This window comes from Gouania willdenowi, chromosome 13, assembly GCF_900634775.1.
Source record: "Gouania willdenowi chromosome 13, fGouWil2.1, whole genome shotgun sequence".
Lineage (NCBI taxonomy): Eukaryota > Metazoa > Chordata > Actinopteri > Blenniiformes > Gobiesocidae > Gouania > Gouania willdenowi.
The window spans coordinates 482050-500648 of NC_041056.1; the positions used below are offsets into that span (position 1 = coordinate 482050).

The 18599-nt window shown below is 39.5% G+C and overlaps 2 protein-coding genes across 2 annotated transcripts; both read right to left on the minus strand.

The window, feature by feature from the left end:
• Positions 1–602: 602 nt before the first annotated feature.
• Positions 603–11745, minus strand: LOC114474563 (gastrula zinc finger protein XlCGF26.1-like). Its single transcript, XM_028464965.1, has 8 exons — positions 11068–11745; positions 9224–9322; positions 9009–9153; positions 8280–8347; positions 6203–6322; positions 3543–3816; positions 2136–2887; positions 603–1094 (listed from the first exon to the last, which is right to left on the minus strand). The coding sequence occupies exons 1-8, from the start codon at positions 11227–11229 to the stop codon at positions 828–830; spliced, it is 1887 nt and encodes a 628-aa protein (XP_028320766.1). The 5' UTR covers positions 11230–11745; the 3' UTR covers positions 603–827.
• Positions 11746–12047: 302 nt separating this feature from the next.
• On the minus strand, positions 12048–16793 carry LOC114474564 (zinc finger protein 708-like). The gene is made up of 4 exons (XM_028464966.1): positions 16605–16793; positions 14482–14776; positions 13618–13665; positions 12048–13534 (listed from the first exon to the last, which is right to left on the minus strand). The coding sequence occupies exons 1-4, from the start codon at positions 16719–16721 to the stop codon at positions 12120–12122; spliced, it is 1875 nt and encodes a 624-aa protein (XP_028320767.1). The 5' UTR covers positions 16722–16793; the 3' UTR covers positions 12048–12119.
• Between the last annotated feature and the right edge of the window lie 1806 nt (positions 16794–18599).

Here is an 18599-nt window from a genome sequence, read left to right on the forward strand (position 1 = left end):
CATTCAGCCTGATTTATAGATTATTTATTAGATTTATAGATTATTTATTAGATTTATAGATTATTTAGTAGATTTATAGATCATTTATTAGATTTATAGATCATTTATTAGATTTATAGATTATTTAGTAGATTTTCCAGTCACAATAACAACTTGTGCTACTTTTGGTTGCTCTAAAAAAAACAGAAAATGTTAAAGATGTTGATGTGAACCTCGTGTTAACCAAAAGAGGATAAAAACTGTTGTGACCCTAAAACTGTTTTTATCCTCTTTCTGTAAACTAAAGAGGTTTACATCGAGATCTTAAATTTTCCTCAATACTCCAATAAATCTGTTAAAAGATCTATAAATCTACTAAATAATCTATAAATCTACTAAATAATCTATAAATCTACTAAATGATCTATAAATCTACTAAATAATCTATAAATCTACTAAATAATCTATAAATCTACTAAATGATCTATAAATCTACTAAATAATCTATAAATCTACTAAATAATCTATAAATCTAATGAATAATCTATAAATCTACTAAATAATCTATAAATCAGGCTGAATGTTTCACTCCAATAGAAAACAATAGGATGTTTACAGGCAGTGGGGCCGTGTGACATCATCAATCACATGATTTAAACATGGAGGAACACAGGCTCTAAAACTGTAAAGTAGTCCTATTTATACAAGTTAATAAAATTAATATAGTGCAAAATCACATAGACCTAATAAGTACATTTCAAAGGTTTTGGGCTAAATTTGTAAAAACAGTGAAGGATCCATTTAACCAGCTTCAGCTAACTCCGCCCACGTCTCACCAACGCTCTTCCTCAGACGTAGAAGCACTTGTGGTCCTTTAAGTTCCTCACGTAGGCAAAACTCTTCCCGCACTTGTCGCACATGAAGGGTTTCACTCCGCTGTGGATCTGCATGTGCGCCTTCAGGCTGTTGGCCTGGTTGAAGCTGCGTCCGCACGTCTCGCAGCTGTACGGCTTTTCGCCCGTGTGGATCCGCAGGTGTCGCGTTAAGTTGCCCGAGTTGTTGAAACATTTGCCGCATGTGTTGCAGCTGAACGGTTTCTCTCCCGTGTGAACCACCTTCAAAGGAAAGACGAGAGGATTAACAACAGAGAACGTCCGTCACAAACAATCATGGCACTTCTCGTCTTCACTACTCTTGGTTCCCTTTTTATTTTTATTAATGTTTTACAAATTGTCAAGTTAATTTATATGCTGATGATACTTCTCTCTATTTTCTTATTTATTAAAGCTCAATATGAAAAAAACTTTTTGTATTCTTTTTGGCACTCACTATTTTCTCCAAGCTGAAGACTTAAATATTCATTTTGATAACAGCTCCTCAGTGACAATATCTAGGAATGTGGCTGGACCCTGTTTTAAACTTCAAAGCACAAATCGATTATATATTAAAACGCACATATTCTATGTTTAATGTTTCTCTATTGGTCCTCAAATTGTAAAGAAAGAAAAAACATTCTCAGCTTATTTCACCTATAATTGACTATGCAGATGTAGTTTGTCAACAATACATATAACATGCATCTTAATTCACTCAATGTTTTGTTTAACACTGTGTAGATTGATTTTAAAATGTCCATATAAACTCTATGATCAACTTAACTGGCTACAGCTAAACACCAGCTTCTTTTCTCCTAAAATCACAAACCCATAACGAATAACGTTTTTCTAAGTTTCTACATGACCTACAGGGCTAATTTTTTTCAGATTGAAGTAGGACCCTTATTGGATACAGATGATTCAGAAATATATGATACTGAGTGAAAATAAATCATGTTTTAAATACAGAAATCTGTAGTCCACCCAAAAAACTAGAGATTTACATTAAATATAAAGCCAATTATCAGTAGGGAAGGCTATAAAAGCTGAAATAATTAAACTATTGTAAGGACATCAATTGCAGCAAGTTTGGTGATAATAATAAACATTAGGCCAAAGATACGCATGTTTCTGTACAAAAAAGCCCACTTTACCACAACTGTACCAAAGTTTTTCACATGTTTGGAAACAAGTTTGTAACTGTAATATGTCACATCTCATCTTGTTACATCTCAAGGGGCTTTCCAGGAATACGTTTCAATTATCTGAGTTTATTCTCACCTTGTGTGACTTGAGGCTGCAGGACTGCGTGAACAAGCGTCCACAGATGTCGCAGGCGTACGGCCGCTCCCCGCTGTGCGTCTTTATGTGAATCTTCAGGTAGTTGGCAGAGGTGAAGCTCTTCCCACAGATGCTGCAGCTGTGGGGCCGCTGCACCGTGCGGTGGTGGTGCTGCTGGTGCTCCCACAGCTCCGTGATGGAGTTCAGCGTCTGGCCGCACTGCACGCAAGCGCACGGAATGCTGGCCGTGTGCGACTGGAGGTGCTGACGCAGCGAGTTCTTACAGGCCAAGGTGGCGCCGCACACCACGCAGCTGAGCCGCTCCTCCTCCCAGTGGGACACGGTCTGGTGCAGCTTCAGGGCGCTCTTCTGGACGAAGGTGCGGCCGCACGTCTGGCAGATAAAGGGCCGCTCCCCCGTGTGGATGCGCTGGTGGCCCTTCAGCGTGCCTGCCTGGTTGAAGCTCTTCCCGCAGGTGAGGCACTTGAAGGGCTTCTCGCCCGTGTGGATGCGCAGGTGGCGCTGCAGGTTGCTGTGGATGGTGAAGCTCTTGCTGCAGTACTGGCAGGTGTAGGCGCGCTCACCCGTGTGAACCCGCTCGTGTAACTTCAGGCCGTGGGCGCGGTAGAAGCGTTTCCCGCACTGGTGGCAGCTGAATGGAGGCACGTCGGCGTGAAGGCGGAGATGGTTCCTCAGGAAGTGTTTGGCGGTGAAAGTTTTTCCACAAACTTCACAGGCGTGAGGTCGTTCACCTGTGAGTGAACAGGTCAACAGAGACGACATTCATGTGTACAAATATGTCTGTTACTCAATAAAAGACAGTAGTCCTCATTTATCAACAACAAAATTACACTAAAGATAACTAAAATAATCCAAATGACTCCAAGAATACACAAAAACAAAAAAAAACTACCAAGAAGTGAGAAATAATACATGAAACAACAACAAAAATACATATAATGACAAACATTTATTAATCTTGTGTGGAAACGGGTGTAAATCTGTAATAAATAATTTATATTTTTCTCCTGCAGGCCAAATTGAATGGTCTGAAGGGCCGCATTTGGCCCCCTGGGCCTTGAGTTTAACACATGTGACTTAAACTCTAAAAGGGTTTTGGGGCAAAAATTTTAGTTTAACTTTAACATTTTGCTGATTCAGCATTCCACTCTAGCATACTGTATATCAAGACGCACATGGCCAGCATCCCGTATATCTATTTAGCTAGAAATATGCAATCGACATGACACCCAACACAACATCAGAAACGACTTTAAAAACAGACAAAATGACATGAAACACAGATGACACAGAAATACAAACTAACGCTTAAACTAACTTCAAAATACACAAAAATACAAAAACAAGAAGAAATAAAAAACAAAACTATTTGCTGCTGTGACTGACCGGTGTGCAGCCGCATGTGCACGCTGAGGCTCTGCTTGAAGGAGAATCCTCGGCCGCACTGGGAGCAGTGGAATGGTTTGTCAGCGTCGTGCACGGCCTGGTGAGCTTTGAGCTGCAGCAGCGTGGGGAACGTTTTCCTGCACAGTTTACAGCTCAGAACCATGTCTTTTGCACTTGAGCCTCCACGACTTGGAGGCGCTCGCCGAGGCTTGGAGGCACGTTTGGGTTTGGTGGTAAACGCTGAGTCAGCTCCATCTAGATCCTCTGCTTCCACCTGAACAAAAGGAACCAGGAAGTCCGTTATAAGAAGGCAGCGCTCATTTAAAGTCTGGGTGGTAACTTGACATCAGCTGCTCCATTAATATTAACTTAAAAGTGGCAGAAATTGAGAAATAATTTAAAAAGTAGGAACGATTATTTTGAACTGGCAAATAATGGGCGTGACAAATCATGAATGTGGTTAGATTGACTAAATAATCATGAAATCTGGTGAAAAGAGGATAAAAGTGACAATAATAGGTCAACATATGTGAAATTAGGTGTAAAAGTGGTAGAAATGGTTTATAAGTGATGAACATGTCTGGAAAGTGGAAAAAATGTGTAGAAAAGTTATTAAAATGTGATGTAGAAGTGTCAGAAATGGGAGAAATGTAGCAATAATACATTAAAAAAAGCAAAAATATGGCAGAAAAAAGTGATGAAAATATGTTAAAATATGGTAAGTTTGGTGTAGTTGTCGAAAAAAGGGTAAAAATAAGTAAAAATGAGCTCAAATTGTAAAATGTCCCTGAAAGGTCTGAAAGATGCTAAAAATAGCTATAAAAGTGACTAATATTTAAGCATTGCTAATGTTCCCATCATGCATCACAATCCATATAAGGTCATTTTCAGAGTCCTGGTTTGACTGTAAACATAAAACTTTCACATCATTCAATACTAATGACTTCAAAGGTTATATACACTGCCTTGTGAAAGTATTCGCCCTCCTTGAACTTTTCGACCTTTTGCCACATTTCATCCTTCAAACATAAAGATATAAAACTGTAATTTTTTGTGAAGAATTAACAAGTGGGACACAATCATGAAGTGAAACGAAATTTATTGGACATTTCAAACATTTTTAACAAATAAAAAACTGAAAAATTGGGCGTGTAAAATTATTCAGCCCCTTTACTTTCAGTGCAGCAAACTCTCTCCAAAAGTTCAGTGAGGACCTCTGAATGATCCAATGTTGACCTAAATGACTAATGATGATAAATAGAATCCTCCTGTGTGTAATCAAGTCTCCGTATAAATGCACCTGCTCTGTGATGGTCTCAGAGGTCAGTTTAAAGCACAGAGAGCATCATGAAGACCAAGGAACACACCAGGCAGGTCTGAGATACTGTTGTGGAGAAGTTTAAAGCTGGATTTGGATATAAAAAAGATTTCACAAGCTTTAAACATCCCAAGGAGCACTGTGCAAGTGATAATATTGAAATGGAAGGAGTATCAGACCACTGCAAATCTACAAAGACCCTCTAAACTTTCAGCTCATACAAGGAGAAACTGATCAGAGATGCTGCCAAGAGGCCCATGATCTCTGGATGAACTGTAGAAATGTACAGCTGAGGTGGAGACTCTGTCCACAGGACAACAATCAGTCTATACTGCACAACTCTGGCCTTTATGGAAGAGTGGCAAGAAGAAAGCCATTTCTTAAAGATATCCATAAAAAGTGTCGTTTAAAGTTTGCCACAAGCCACCTGGAGAAACACCAAACATGTGGAAGAAGGTGCTCTGGTGGACAAAACCAAAATAGAACTTTTTGGCAACAATGCAAAACGTTATGTTTGGCGTAAACGCAACACAGCTCATCACCCTGAACACACCATCCCCACTGTCAAACATGGTGGTGGCAGCATCATGGTTTGGGCTGCTTTTCTTCAGCAGGGACAGGGAAGATGGTTAAAATTGATGGGAAGATGGGTGGAGCCAAATACAGGACCATTCTGGAAGAAAACCTGATGGAGTCTGAAAAAGACCTGAGACTGGGACAATGATCCAATACATAAAGCTACATCTACAATAGAGTGGTTCACAAATAAACATCTCCAGGTGTTAGAATGGCCAAGTCAAAGTCCAGACCTGAATCCAATCCAGAATCTGTGGAAACAACTGAAAACTGCTGTTAACAAACGCTGTCCATCCAACGTCACTGAGCTCCAGATGTTTTACAAGGAGGAATGGACAAATATTCCAGTCTCTCAATGTGATAAACTGATAGAAACAAACACCATGTGACTTACAGCAGTTATCACAGCAAAAGGTGGAGCTACAAAGTATTAACTTAAGGGGGCTGAATAATTTTGCACGCCCAATTTTTCAGTTTGTTAAAAATGTTTGAAATATCCAATAAATTTCGTTTCACTTCATGATTGTGTCCCACTTGTTGTTGATTCTTCACAAAAAATTAGTTTTATATCTTTATGTTTGAAGCCTGAAATGTGGCAAAAGGTCGAAAAGTTCAAGGAGGACGAATACTTTCACAAGGCAGTAACATAACTGTAAACATAAAACTTTCACATCATTCAATACTAATGACCTCAAAGGTTAATTAAGTAAAACATAAAAACTGATTAATGAGATTTCCGTGGGCATCAGTCACATGATGAACACACCAGGTCGTCAGGGTTGTTGTCATGGCTGATGTCGTGGGTCTGTGGACCAGAGTCAGAAGGAGCGGCATCGGTCGAGCCCTCGGGTCCTTCTTCTTTAATGATGACCATCTGTATGGCGTCCTGAGGAGGAGGAGGAGCAAAAGAACGTCACAACCTGAAGCCTAGAAATGTGTGTGAGGACATCAACGTCCACAGCTTCTTTACTTCACACTGAAATTATGGCAATAATGTTTTTTTTATATTATAAAAAACTAAAACTAAACTGTCTGAAAGCCATTTGTTTGGCGCTGTACTTTCTGAGGTGCATTGAACGCCTCACCATGTGACGTCAGAGGACGGGCTGCACAGAGTAAGTTTGATGCAGTTTTTGAATGTTTGTAGAACTTTGGTCATGTTTGGTTCATTTATGAGCACTAAAGTGAGTTGGTTTTCAATAAGTTATTATGCTATATCTGAGTCGGGTCAAACTAAGTGACTGGTACCATGTGCCCGGTACTGCCTAACGCAGGTGGAAATGCCGGTGACTAAACCGACAACCCCACTGCCTGCCAGTGAGGAGGGTGAGAAACTAGACATCTTACAGAATGAAAAACAAGATGTGTTCAAGGTCCAATGTGACCAATCCCAGTCGGGTGCTGAGGCGTACTAACAACTTGTGGTCCTGTCCTCGTCACTGGAGAACTTTGATGCTCTGCTAAGATAATGCTACTGCTAATGTAAAAGTCAGCAGTACGTACTTTAAAACCTTTTTTTGTAAGTAATTTCATGAAATGGGTGAATCAGGGTTTGCTAAGACAGCTGATCTACTCTCAGTGGAACGAAGGCATGAGAAACCAAAGAAGACCTCGGCTTAGATTTAAGGACATGAATAAAATTAAAGGCTGATCTTTCCGTGGTGTTCTCGACCCTAAAGATCCGTTAATTATTCTTTACATAAACAAACAGACCATGAACATTTCTCTCTGCAGTGCAGGACAATCATCATTCCTAAGGTCATATGACTCTTAAACTGCAATAAGTCTAATACAATTACAGTGCAATAATCTATCATTTATCACAAACCCAGTGCAATAATCTTTCAGACAATCGTTGACACTTTATCACTGTTTTAAATGTGTGCATTTATACATACTGTGTGGTTTTATACTTTATACTATCCGGCCAATAAAACAGTGTGCTTTATAGTCTGAAAATTACAGTAACCCTTTGATTTCCTATAATTAAACCAGATCAAGCCGATGATGTAATCATTCAGTATATTTATGTGTAATAATCTCAATAGTTACATTAGTCTAATGGGACCAGCTTTGTCTGTGAACACGTGAAATATAATAAAAAAATTGTGAATAGTGACATTATTATTTATGCTAATATTTATTTCACACAATGTGTGACATGTTTAGTTTTTATTCTTCCATACAAGTGTTAAATCTGACCATAAATAAATCTATGGTTTTATGACAGTTAGACGTGTTCTTTTTATTTGGTCTATTATTCCTTATATGGAGTGGTTAGCGTTAGCTCTTAGCCCAGTCTGTGTGTCGGTGTGTTAGCTTAGCATAGTTAGCTTTAGTTGAGTTTCCAGTTCATAATGGTTGCTACAGGTTCATCTCTGTCCCTGTATTTGTAGAACTTTAGGTGGATCTGATGGAGGAACTAGGATTGGTTCAATTTGTTGATGTTTATCTGGTTTTAACCCAGTAGTGGTTCATGATGTATCACATCAAAGTAGCTTCAGGTAGCCGTGACGATCACCGTCGTCTGTGTGTGTGTGAGAGCTGGTGCACACCGTGGAGGCTCCGCTGCAGAGCTGCCGTGAACAACGCTGCTCCAGAAAATAATAAGTTATTGACAACATAAAGTTTAGTCCCTGGAACAAGGTTTTTTGGGGCGTTCTTGGCTAAATTGAGGGACAAGTGGCCCTTGCTAATTTCCAACATGGGCATTTATCGTTTTTATCATGAGATGACATATTCTTACTGGTGAGAATGTTTTTGATGATATATCGTGAACGACGATATATCGCACAGTCTTACTCAGTTGAATATAAATCATCAAAAACAGCAACTTATTTTACCTGGTAAACATGGCTTTTCAACAGATGAATGATGGGGGATCTCTGCGCTGCAGCATCAAAGCTGATCACTGTGACAAATCAAAGAGAAGCCAGTTAGAAAACATATGAAATATGTACACATGTACACTACACATGTTGGATAAAGCTTCATCTGAGAATGCATCCACTAGAAAAGACACAATATAAACCTTGAACCTGTGTACTAGCTTAGCCAGCACCGCTAGCTGCAAAGCTAACAATGGATTGACTTCCTGCAAAGCTTTGTAGATGAACTCATTCCTCACTTAGAGAAACATCTTAAAAAATGTTTGTAAAGAATAAAAAACATTGTTCCAGTGAAAAAGCTACATTTCATAAATGTCTTCATGGAGGATTCAGTTCTTGTTTAACATTTTATTTTGACAGGAACACATCTACTTTAATACAGTAAGTCTATGATTAAAGTAAAAGAATGTAATTTTTAATGTTACAGTTGTCCAGTTTACAGTGATTTTTTTTCTCCAAAAAAAAAAAACATCAAATAAAAAGTAGAAACTGAACATTTTTTGTCAATTTCAAATAGATTTACCATTTAATTCTAAAATGTAAGACACTCCTTGTTTTTGTTTTAAAAGTCAAAATTAGGGAAAAGAATTCTACCTATTTATGGTTTATTATCTAAAACAGATCATCATATCTATTATGGCAGTGGTTATTTAGTGTTGTGTAGGTGGATCTACGACCTCTGACCTCTGCAGCTCTTCCTCTGTGAGTTCTGAGGAGGGTCTCCTTCTACTCCGCTGCTCCTCGGCTCCTCCGACACCAGCTTCAGCTCTAGCTCTGCCTTCTCCAGTCTCCTCTTCAGCTCCTCCACCTCCTGCTCGCCCTGCGTCACCTGCACAAACCCCCTCATGTTGTTGAGCGTGGACACACTTTCCCTTCACAGACACTGCAGTGTTTTTAACCTGGAGCTGCAACACTGACGAACACTCGTGGAAAAGCCTGCAGATCTTCTCTGCAGCATCTTGAGCCAGAGACGCCATGAAGATGGTGAACTGCAGCACCTGGTGGACACCACAGCACAATCAGAGAGAAGTACCATGAAGGAGCCGACTCATTAGACCAGTGTTTCTCATTTGGGGGTACGTGTACCCCTAGAGGTACACGATGGCACTACAGGAAGTACTTGAGAGAGAGAGAGAGAGAGAGAGAGAGAGAGAGGAAAATGAACTCAAAGTGTCAGCCTTGGTCCCAGCCCAGGCGTGATACGGCCAGAAATGATAAAAACTATAGAAATAAATCTATTCAGGAGCCACTGACTCAAACTTGGGGGTCGGGACCCCATGTGGGATCACCTGGGGCCTCATGTACAAAGACTTGGGTGAAAAAAGCATATGTCTCAATCCCGAGACAGACGTACGCACGTAAAAATTTAGATGTTTAAATCTGTGCATGGACCTGGATCCCCCACCTCTCCTTTCAACATGTGAATCAGTGCATGTGAGCACACGTGTGCCCCCTCCCTGTCCGTCATCAGATAAAGCTGCACTTTTACCACCAGTAACACAGGTGGTACGCCATCTCACGCCCCCAGTGTTGGTGAGTCAGCAGTGTGTGTTTGAGGACATGGCAGCGACGTGTAGTGTCTGTCAGACCCTGATTCACAGGAGGAAGACTCAGAGGACGAGGAAGTTTCCTCCTTTGGATTTTCAAAATAAGGTCACCCTACGCACTCGCACAGATGCAACCAGATAAAAATTTACTCGCACACAGTGAAAAAATAGTCACGTATGATGGCAGTTTTGAGGCCTGTAATTGTTTTTAGTGAGTAGTTGACTAGTGGCTATTTTAGATTTCTTGTCTATCTGTAGATACTAGAGCGTGGTTGTGGTGGCGGATGGCTCGTAGCGGGCACCAGAAAATTTCCCGTATTTTCAAATCTGAAACTTGACAGGTAAACTTTTAACATATAAATAAACATTTTAAGATTAAAGATTAAATCGGGGCTTTTGCCTTTAATTGGCCATGTAATGTTGTTACACACATGGAATTTGTCCTCTGCATTTAACCCACACCTGAGGAGCAGTGGGCAGACATTTTTGCAGCGCCTGGTTTCATGGTTTAGGGTTAAAATAAAAGGGGTAGCTAAAAATAATTCTAACCTAAAATACAACTGACGGATCTTTAAGTCACGTGGTGCACCTATCACGTGACCTACACTGGCCAATGAGGGGCGCTGTGTATGCATACATTTAACGTAGCCACGCCTTGTGTAAACGCAGGTGCTTTTTCACATGATGACAGTCATTTTTAATGTTAAACGGTTCTTACAACATATTAACATTTTCCTCAAATTATCACAGTATTTCCCTTAGTTAAATTGACATTTGTCACAAAATCTAGGAAATGTAAAGTGTAGACCCTGTTGGGACAGATCTGTCACTTATTGTTTGGATTTTCTGTTTTTTACATATACGTAAAAGTGCAAACGAGGGAACAACAATGTTGACATTCCTGGTTTTCCTGCATAAAATCTGTGGCTCACTAAAGATAAAAGTGTGTGTGTGTGTGTGTGTGTAGACATACAGCAGCTAGATGGGCCTGGTCCTGTAGTCTGGATCTACATAGAGCTTTAACACAGACTGTTCTGGTCCAGCTTTAATGAACCAGGAACTGGTTTAAACTCAGTTTATGTGAATCCCTATCTATGATGTGTATAACTACATCTATCTGTGTATGTCTAGAGCTAGCTCTGCTAGGTCTATGATCAGCTGATGTCTCGGTGAGGAGGGGGTGTTATAAGACTCACCCGGTCCTCCGCCGGGCTGTGATAAGGGTCCGTAGCCGAACACGAGGCGCTTTGTCCGGCGTGAGCAGAGTCCGAGGCTTCGATAACTTTGGCCACTTCAGTCACCGCCGCGTTCACCGTCTCCGATAAAACCGAACAAACCTGAGACTCCACATCCGACATGTCGCTCACACTCCGTCCGACCTCCGAGTCGGAGACTCTAAAGTAAACAGGAGCTGACACAGTTTATTAAAAACGTTCTTCTTCTTTCTGAATTATAAGCACGAGAGGAAACTCAAAGTTGTTCTTCCTGGTTCAGACCTTTCAAAACAAAAGCATTAGACGAGATTTCGCGAGAACGGTCATATTGTCTTTCTGGTGTTTTCATTATTTGAGTATTTCTGTTATTCTTGCGTTCATTCATTGTGTATATATATATATACACAATGACTACAAATATATAGTATTTATATATATCATGTAAGATACTGTTTAATACTACTTTTGTGTGACATTAACAGTTCAGTATTTTATAGATATTTGTGACTACCTAAATCAACTAACTCACGAAACCAGGGGGTCTCAACCTTGGGGCCAGGACCCCATTTGAGGTCACGAGACACTTGAGGGGGTTACCGGATGCCTTCAAGAAACTAAAAATATTTTTATTCAACAATTTGAGCCCATTTTGGCTAATTTTGACCCTTTTTCTGCAACTACACAAACTCACCATCTTTTAACATATTTTCATCACTTTTTCTTTCCATATTTTTGCTCCTTTTAATGTATTTTTGCTACATTTCTGACACTTCTACATCAGATTTTAATGACTTTTCTGCGCATTTTTTTAGAACCACTGAACTAACCTACAGTGTGATATTGCTTAATTATAGTAAAAACAAGTGAAATATTGAGCGTGTTTACGTTGGTAAAATTGTTGGCATGTAGACATAGACTGTATAGTTGAGGTGAGGATGCATACGTAGAAATCAAACACAGTGTGGATGAACCTGTAAGTATTTATGTAACAGTATTTACGACATAATGTTTAAGATAGAAAGGCGTCATTAAACTTAGATGATGTTTCCAGATGTTTTTGGATCTTTCTCTGCACACTTGTGCTTCTTCAACAGCCTGGAGTCGGAGAACTTGATTCCGCAGCTGCTGCATGCGTACGGCTTCTCTCCCGTGTGCACCTGCATGTGAAACTTGACGTGTCCGAGTTGCCTGAACCTGGCGCCGCACACCTCGCACTCGTAGGGCTTCTCCCCCGTGTGGACGCGGAGGTGCCTCAGGTAGTTGGTGTAGATCCGGAAGTCTTTCCCGCACTGGTCGCATTTGTGCGGCTTCTCCCCAGAATGTTGCAGCTTGTGCGACTTCAGAGCCTGGAGGATTATGAAGGTTTTCCCGCAGACGTCGCAGCTGAAGGGTCTCTCCCCCGAGTGGACGCGTCGGTGGTAGTCGTAGGTGGCTTTGTAGAAGAAGGACTTGTTACAGGTGTCGCAGGCGTAGGGCATGCTCCCCGTGTGGATCCTCTCATGTCTCTTTAACGCGCTGGACGTGTCAAAGCTCTTGTGGCAGCTCCTACAGGCAAGCGGCGTTACGTCCACGCTGGTCTTGTCCCGGCGGTAGATGACCCTGCGGTGGCCTTGCTCCCCCACACGCCTGCGCACCAGATGTCCTTGTCCTCCTTCGTGTGCGGCGGCCTGGTGTCTCCTCAGCTGGCAATTGTAGAGGAACGTCTTCCCGCAGGAGTCACACATGAAGGCCTTGGACGCGCCGTGGAGCAGCATGTGCGCTTTCAGCTTGTTGTCCTGGACGAAGCGCTTCCCACACTCTTTGCACGTGAATGGTTTTTCTCCCGTGTGGATGCGGATGTGCCGTTTCAGGTTGTGCAGGAGGGTGAAGCCGGCGCCGCACGTCTCGCAGATGAACGTCTTCCCTTTGTGGGTCGACTGGTGCGTCCTGAGCGACTGCCGCTTGGTGAAGGCTTTGCCGCACGTCGCGCACGTGTAGGGGCGCTGGCCCGTGTGCACGCTGCGATGGCATTGCAGCGTGAAGGAGTAGCGGAAGCTCTCGCCGCACTCAGGGCATTTGTGTGGCTTCTTGGCGGTGTTATCGTGGACGACCTGGTGAGCCTGCAGGTTGTGCTTGGTTTTGAAGGCCTTACCGCAGGTGGCGCAGACGAAGGGCCGGCGGTCCGAGTGAACCAGCTGGTGCGTCTTCAGGTGCGTCCTGGTTCTGAAGGACTTGTCGCAGAGCGCGCAACGGAAAGTGGCCAGATCCTTCTCCTCGTGCCGCAGGAGGTGACGCTCCAAGCACGCGGCGGTCCTGAACTTCCTGAGACATCGGTCGCAGGCGAACGGCCGGCGCTCGCCGTGTGTGTTCATGTGTTTCAGCAGGTGGAAGTGACGACTGAAGCTTTTATCACACACGTCGCAGACAAACTGTTTCCCTCGCTTCCTCACCGCACACTCACGACTTTCTACTGCAAAGTGTGGACGAGAGAAAGAGAGAGAGGAAAAAGTCAGACTGGTGGTTTTTTAGACTCATGCAGCGTTTTAATCTCACCTTGTGTCTCAGGTGGACACGCCCCCTGATTCACATCTGGACATGAAACTAGAAGAAAGAAAAAGAAAAAGTCTTCATCTCTGAAACTTCAATTGTCGTTTTAACATCTTTAATAACTCTTTAAAGTAATGACTGTTGTAAATATAAATACAGGAGTTGTTCAATTACGTTTATCTCAAATTCAAAGATTGGCAACTTTTATTGCACTGTCAGCATTTAGAATCATGAGAAATCTAAGCATTATTTTTAGACTCATTTTGTATATCATTTGATGGTATTGTGTGTGTTTTGGGATAGTTGTGTGAGTTTCTTCCTTGCTTCATTCGTTTATTTGGAAAGGACAATGTATATTAATAGCCGTAAAATACGTGAATGGTTGTTAAGTGTTGTTTTTGTAGCATTGTGTGTTTTTGGACTCATTTTGTACATTTTTGGTGTGTTTTAGAGTCATTTGGTGTATTGTTTTGTTGGCTTCGTGTGTGTTTTGGGAGTCATAGTGTGCGTTTCTAATACTATTAATGAATGCAAAAGTACGTACCAGGTTATGGTCATTTAGTACCAGTTTATATATATTTTTGTAGTGTTGAGAGTTTGTGGAGTCATTTTGTGCATTATTGTTGTTGTTTTATGTGTTATGAGTCATTTGGAGTATTTTTGTTCAGTATTTGAGTGTTTCTGTTATTCTTCTGTGGGCTTCTGGGATAGATCACATTTAGCTATTGAGCTAACTTCCATCTGTCGTCCCCATTTTTGTATTGTTTATTGTCCTTTTGTGTATTTTTCTGTCATATTGTATGTTTTTTTCTGCTGTAGTTGCACAAAGAAGCAAATTGTCATTATTTAATGGTAACGTTTGATGTTCACCTGCTCCTTGTTCACGCTGCGTCTCAGCTCCTCCTCCTCCATCTGTCTTTCTCTGTAACTTTCCCAGAGGTTTGAGGGTGTAGAGGAGGCCGCTCTGCTGGAACAGCACAGGGCATCCGCTCAGCACGTTCTCCCTCCACTGGCGGCCGCTTCTCTCGCTTTCTGCTGCAGCCTTTAGTTGGTTCTCCAGACGTTCCACCTGTGACCTCAGAGCAGAGAGCAGCTGAGAGAAGAGTGAGCTCACCTTCCTCGTGGCTTCTGATGCCAACATGTCCACAACGCATGGAACACTGGGCTGAAAAACAAAGAAACATGTTGATTCAAAGCACAAAATCTGTACTTTAGAGTCATTCCATGTCATGTGACTATTCATTAGACCCACTGTACATTTTTAGTTTGATCTGATGAATACTTTGTGAAATATAGCCATGGTGGGGGGGGGGATATGTGTCCTTATTGTTCTTCCATTTTCTGCTTCTAATATCTCAGGAACTACAGCACATATTAAAGGTACATTTAGTGTTTTTGTGTCATTTTCTGTTTTTTTTGGGTCATTGCGTGTTTTTCTTGTGGTTTTGCGTGTTTACAGCTAAAATAACAACAACTATCTGTTCATATTGACCGTTTGTTATATGAGATTAGAAACAAATAAACGTTGTACTCAAACAACTTAAAAAAGGTTCACGACAAGTATGGAAACGTCAACATTAAAACAGCGAGAGCAAAATGCACTGAACTTGTCAAACGAAAGGAAGAAAACTATTATTCATATCTGTTATTAAAACTTTAAGACCTCATTAATTATCAAATAATATAAATTTTTTTAATAAAAAAAGAGGGACTTTATAATTTAAGAGGGTTATTTCATTTTAAAAAAAGCCAGTTTTCGTGCAACCAGGAAACGTTTTTGTATTTGTGTTGACCATACGTTGACCATACGCTGACCATACGCTGACCATACGTTGACCATACGCTGACCATACGTTGACCATACGTTGACCATACGCTGACCATACGTTGACCATACGTTGACCATACGCTGACCATACGCTGACCATACGCTGACCATACGTTGACCATACGTTGACCATACGCTGACCATACGTTGACCATACGTTGACCATACGTTGACCATACGCTGACCATACGCAAAGCAATTTAAAAAAAAGATTTTCAAAAGCTATAACGAGGACAATCCTTGTAAGTAAATTTGTTTATCCTATGTATGAATGGTATTGTTTGTTTTATTTGTTAAATTGTATTTTGGTTGACTGTAAGTTTGTGTTTTTAAAATAATTTGTAAGACCTTGTTAGGGGAAATGAAGAGTTCATGTTGTTATTGATTATAATGACAACCTAGTTAATTAACGGATTTATGGATAGGCAGAGGGATTAAAAAGTATGTACTTCCTCCCACTCCTTTTTGGAAACGTAAAGTGTTGCAAAATTGTGTTAAGAATCTTTTTGTTTGATGGATTTTTAATGACTGTGTATGAAACTCGTTCATAAAATTGATTAAATATGACTTATTACGCATAAATAGTTTGAACATAGAGAGAATAATGTTCTTTAGATAAGACTTTATGAAAAAGATTTCACATTGACAGTTCTATAATATAACTGTGTGTTCTGTGAGATATTGAAGCTAAAATAAGGTTGTTTTGTTGTTGCTTTTGTTGTTTTTTGGGACTTATTTCAAACTTGGATAAATGAAAATTACTCCAATCTAATAAAAACAAAAATATCTGGGCATCAAATTTGGTGTGATTTTAAAAGATAAAATGATAAGGGAAACAAAATTGAAGACAATGTAAATGTTTCTGTATTAATTTATTTTTGACAATGTTTTTTAATAAGTTGAATGCTTGAAAAATAGTGAATAAAAAATGATTGAGCTTCACATCGATGTATTTCTAAATAAATGTGACGTGTATATTGTGCTAGTTTTGCTGAATTAGCTCTGTCTAACAGTTTTATATTTATTTTTGTGTATTTTAGGAGAATAAAGTAAAGCTGTCCGCCATCTTTGTTGTGCTGCTGTTGTTTGAGGTTTATCTCCTCCATCACAGCATTTCTGTCCCTAAACACAGAAACACGTTTACAAATAATAAGAAAAGTCTCACCTTTATCGTCTTCGTCGCAGCATCGGTCTGCATGTTAACGATAATATCGACAGCAGCGCCGATGAGCGTCTCCATGATAGACTTCATCTGGGAAAAAAACACCGAGTTTTCTGACATTTTGTTAAGTAAAATTTCACGATGACTGTTTTTGAAACTAAAGAAACAAATCAGTGGTACGTAAACGCAACATTGGCCGGAAACACGCTGTGCGACGATGTCAACTTTCAAAATAAGAGTTCTTATTTTTGTTATTTTTTGAATAAATGTAATTTAATACTCCATTATTACTTTAGATTTTACTGCAGGATGTCATGGAACGTCTGTTTATTTGAGACATTTTAAAACAAATATTTATTTCTCCTCCACATTGGAAAATAAAATAAAATAGAAAAACATGAATGAAAAGGAGCAGAAATAAGGATAAACTTATAACATCTGCCCCTCCATCGAAAATTAATTACATTAAACAAAGGCAAACTGCGTGTTCTGTAATAGATTCTAGTTATAGTCATTCTATTCATCATAATTCTGTTTTTTAATTTCAGTTTTGAATTTAGATTTGTGTATTAGCTTTTTTTTTTTTTTAATTCAGTATTATCAGTTATTATTCTGTAGTAGCATTGATTCATTTCATACATGTTTGAAGCTGAGATGTTTGTTTTATTACTTTTAAAAAATTTTTTATTTAATTTGCATTGTAATTCACTGTTATTTAAAGAATAAAGATCGTTTCTTTTCTATTCTCAAGTCTAAAAATCACATCGTCGAAGGTCGATTGTTCATGTCTTAAGCTTAAATCCTCCAGTGACTAAATTAATAAATTACACAGTTATGATTGAAAATATTTATTTATTGCAGGTCCAAAAATATTTCCAGAATCATCACAAGGGGAAGCGATACATCAGAAAGTAACAGAACATTTAAATTAAACAGCAGAAGGCATCTTCAAACCTTTATAGCTGCACAGTTACAGTAAAAATAATAACTTAAACTAAGTTAGAAAAGTATGTGAAGATTAGCATTACTTTAGCAAACAATAGTTTTGAAGCCAGCGTTGATTCCAAAATATCTTTTTAAATAAATCTAAGTATTTTTAGGCACATTCAAAGACCTTTTATTCAGATTTCTTTTTTTTCACACTTAATCTTAGTTTTTCAGATTTCAAAGATCCATTCCACACATTGATAGAAACCAGAGTGAGCCTGGTGTCAAATTACAAAGAACGCCGCATCAAACCTGATTCAGGCTGCAGATTGTTTTCCAAAACAAATAGAAGCACTCATTGTTTTCTTCCTCCACACTACGACTGAAACGTACACTAAAGAAACATAATTGTGCTAACATCTACATTTATTATTATTATTAACACATTCTTATTTATTCCACAGCGAGAATATCAAACCAAATTCAGCACGGTAGCGATAGCGAGGAAAATCATTCAGTTTGTTAGGCCAATCTTAAACATTATTGTAATTTTTTAAAAAGCATTTAATTGTCTCTTATTATGAATTATTTTTTTTTTAATCCAATTCACGAGCCACAATTTTCAATTAAAAAGTTGAATTGTTTTTACGGAAACAAAGATACAGATTAAGAAAATCAATTTCTGAAATGTTCAAAAACCTTCTAATTGTCCTTATTAGTAAATCTATGTCAAACAAAACACATTATTCACCATATTTGTTTTATTAACTTTTAAAAATAGGACTACATTTTCTTGAAATCGTGTGATTGATGATGTCACACGGCCCCACTGACTCTAAACATCCCATTGTTTTCTATTGGAGTGAAACATTCAGCCTGATTTATAGATCATTTAGTAGATTTTAGATCATCTAAAAGCTATTTTTTTTTTTTAAAAAATCACAACTTTGTGTTGCTTATAGTTGATCTAAAAAACCAAGAAAAGTTAAAGATGTCGATGTAAAACTCTTGTTTACCAGAGGATAAAAACAATTGTAACCCGAAAAAAAAATCTGTGACAGCAGGGGGCGA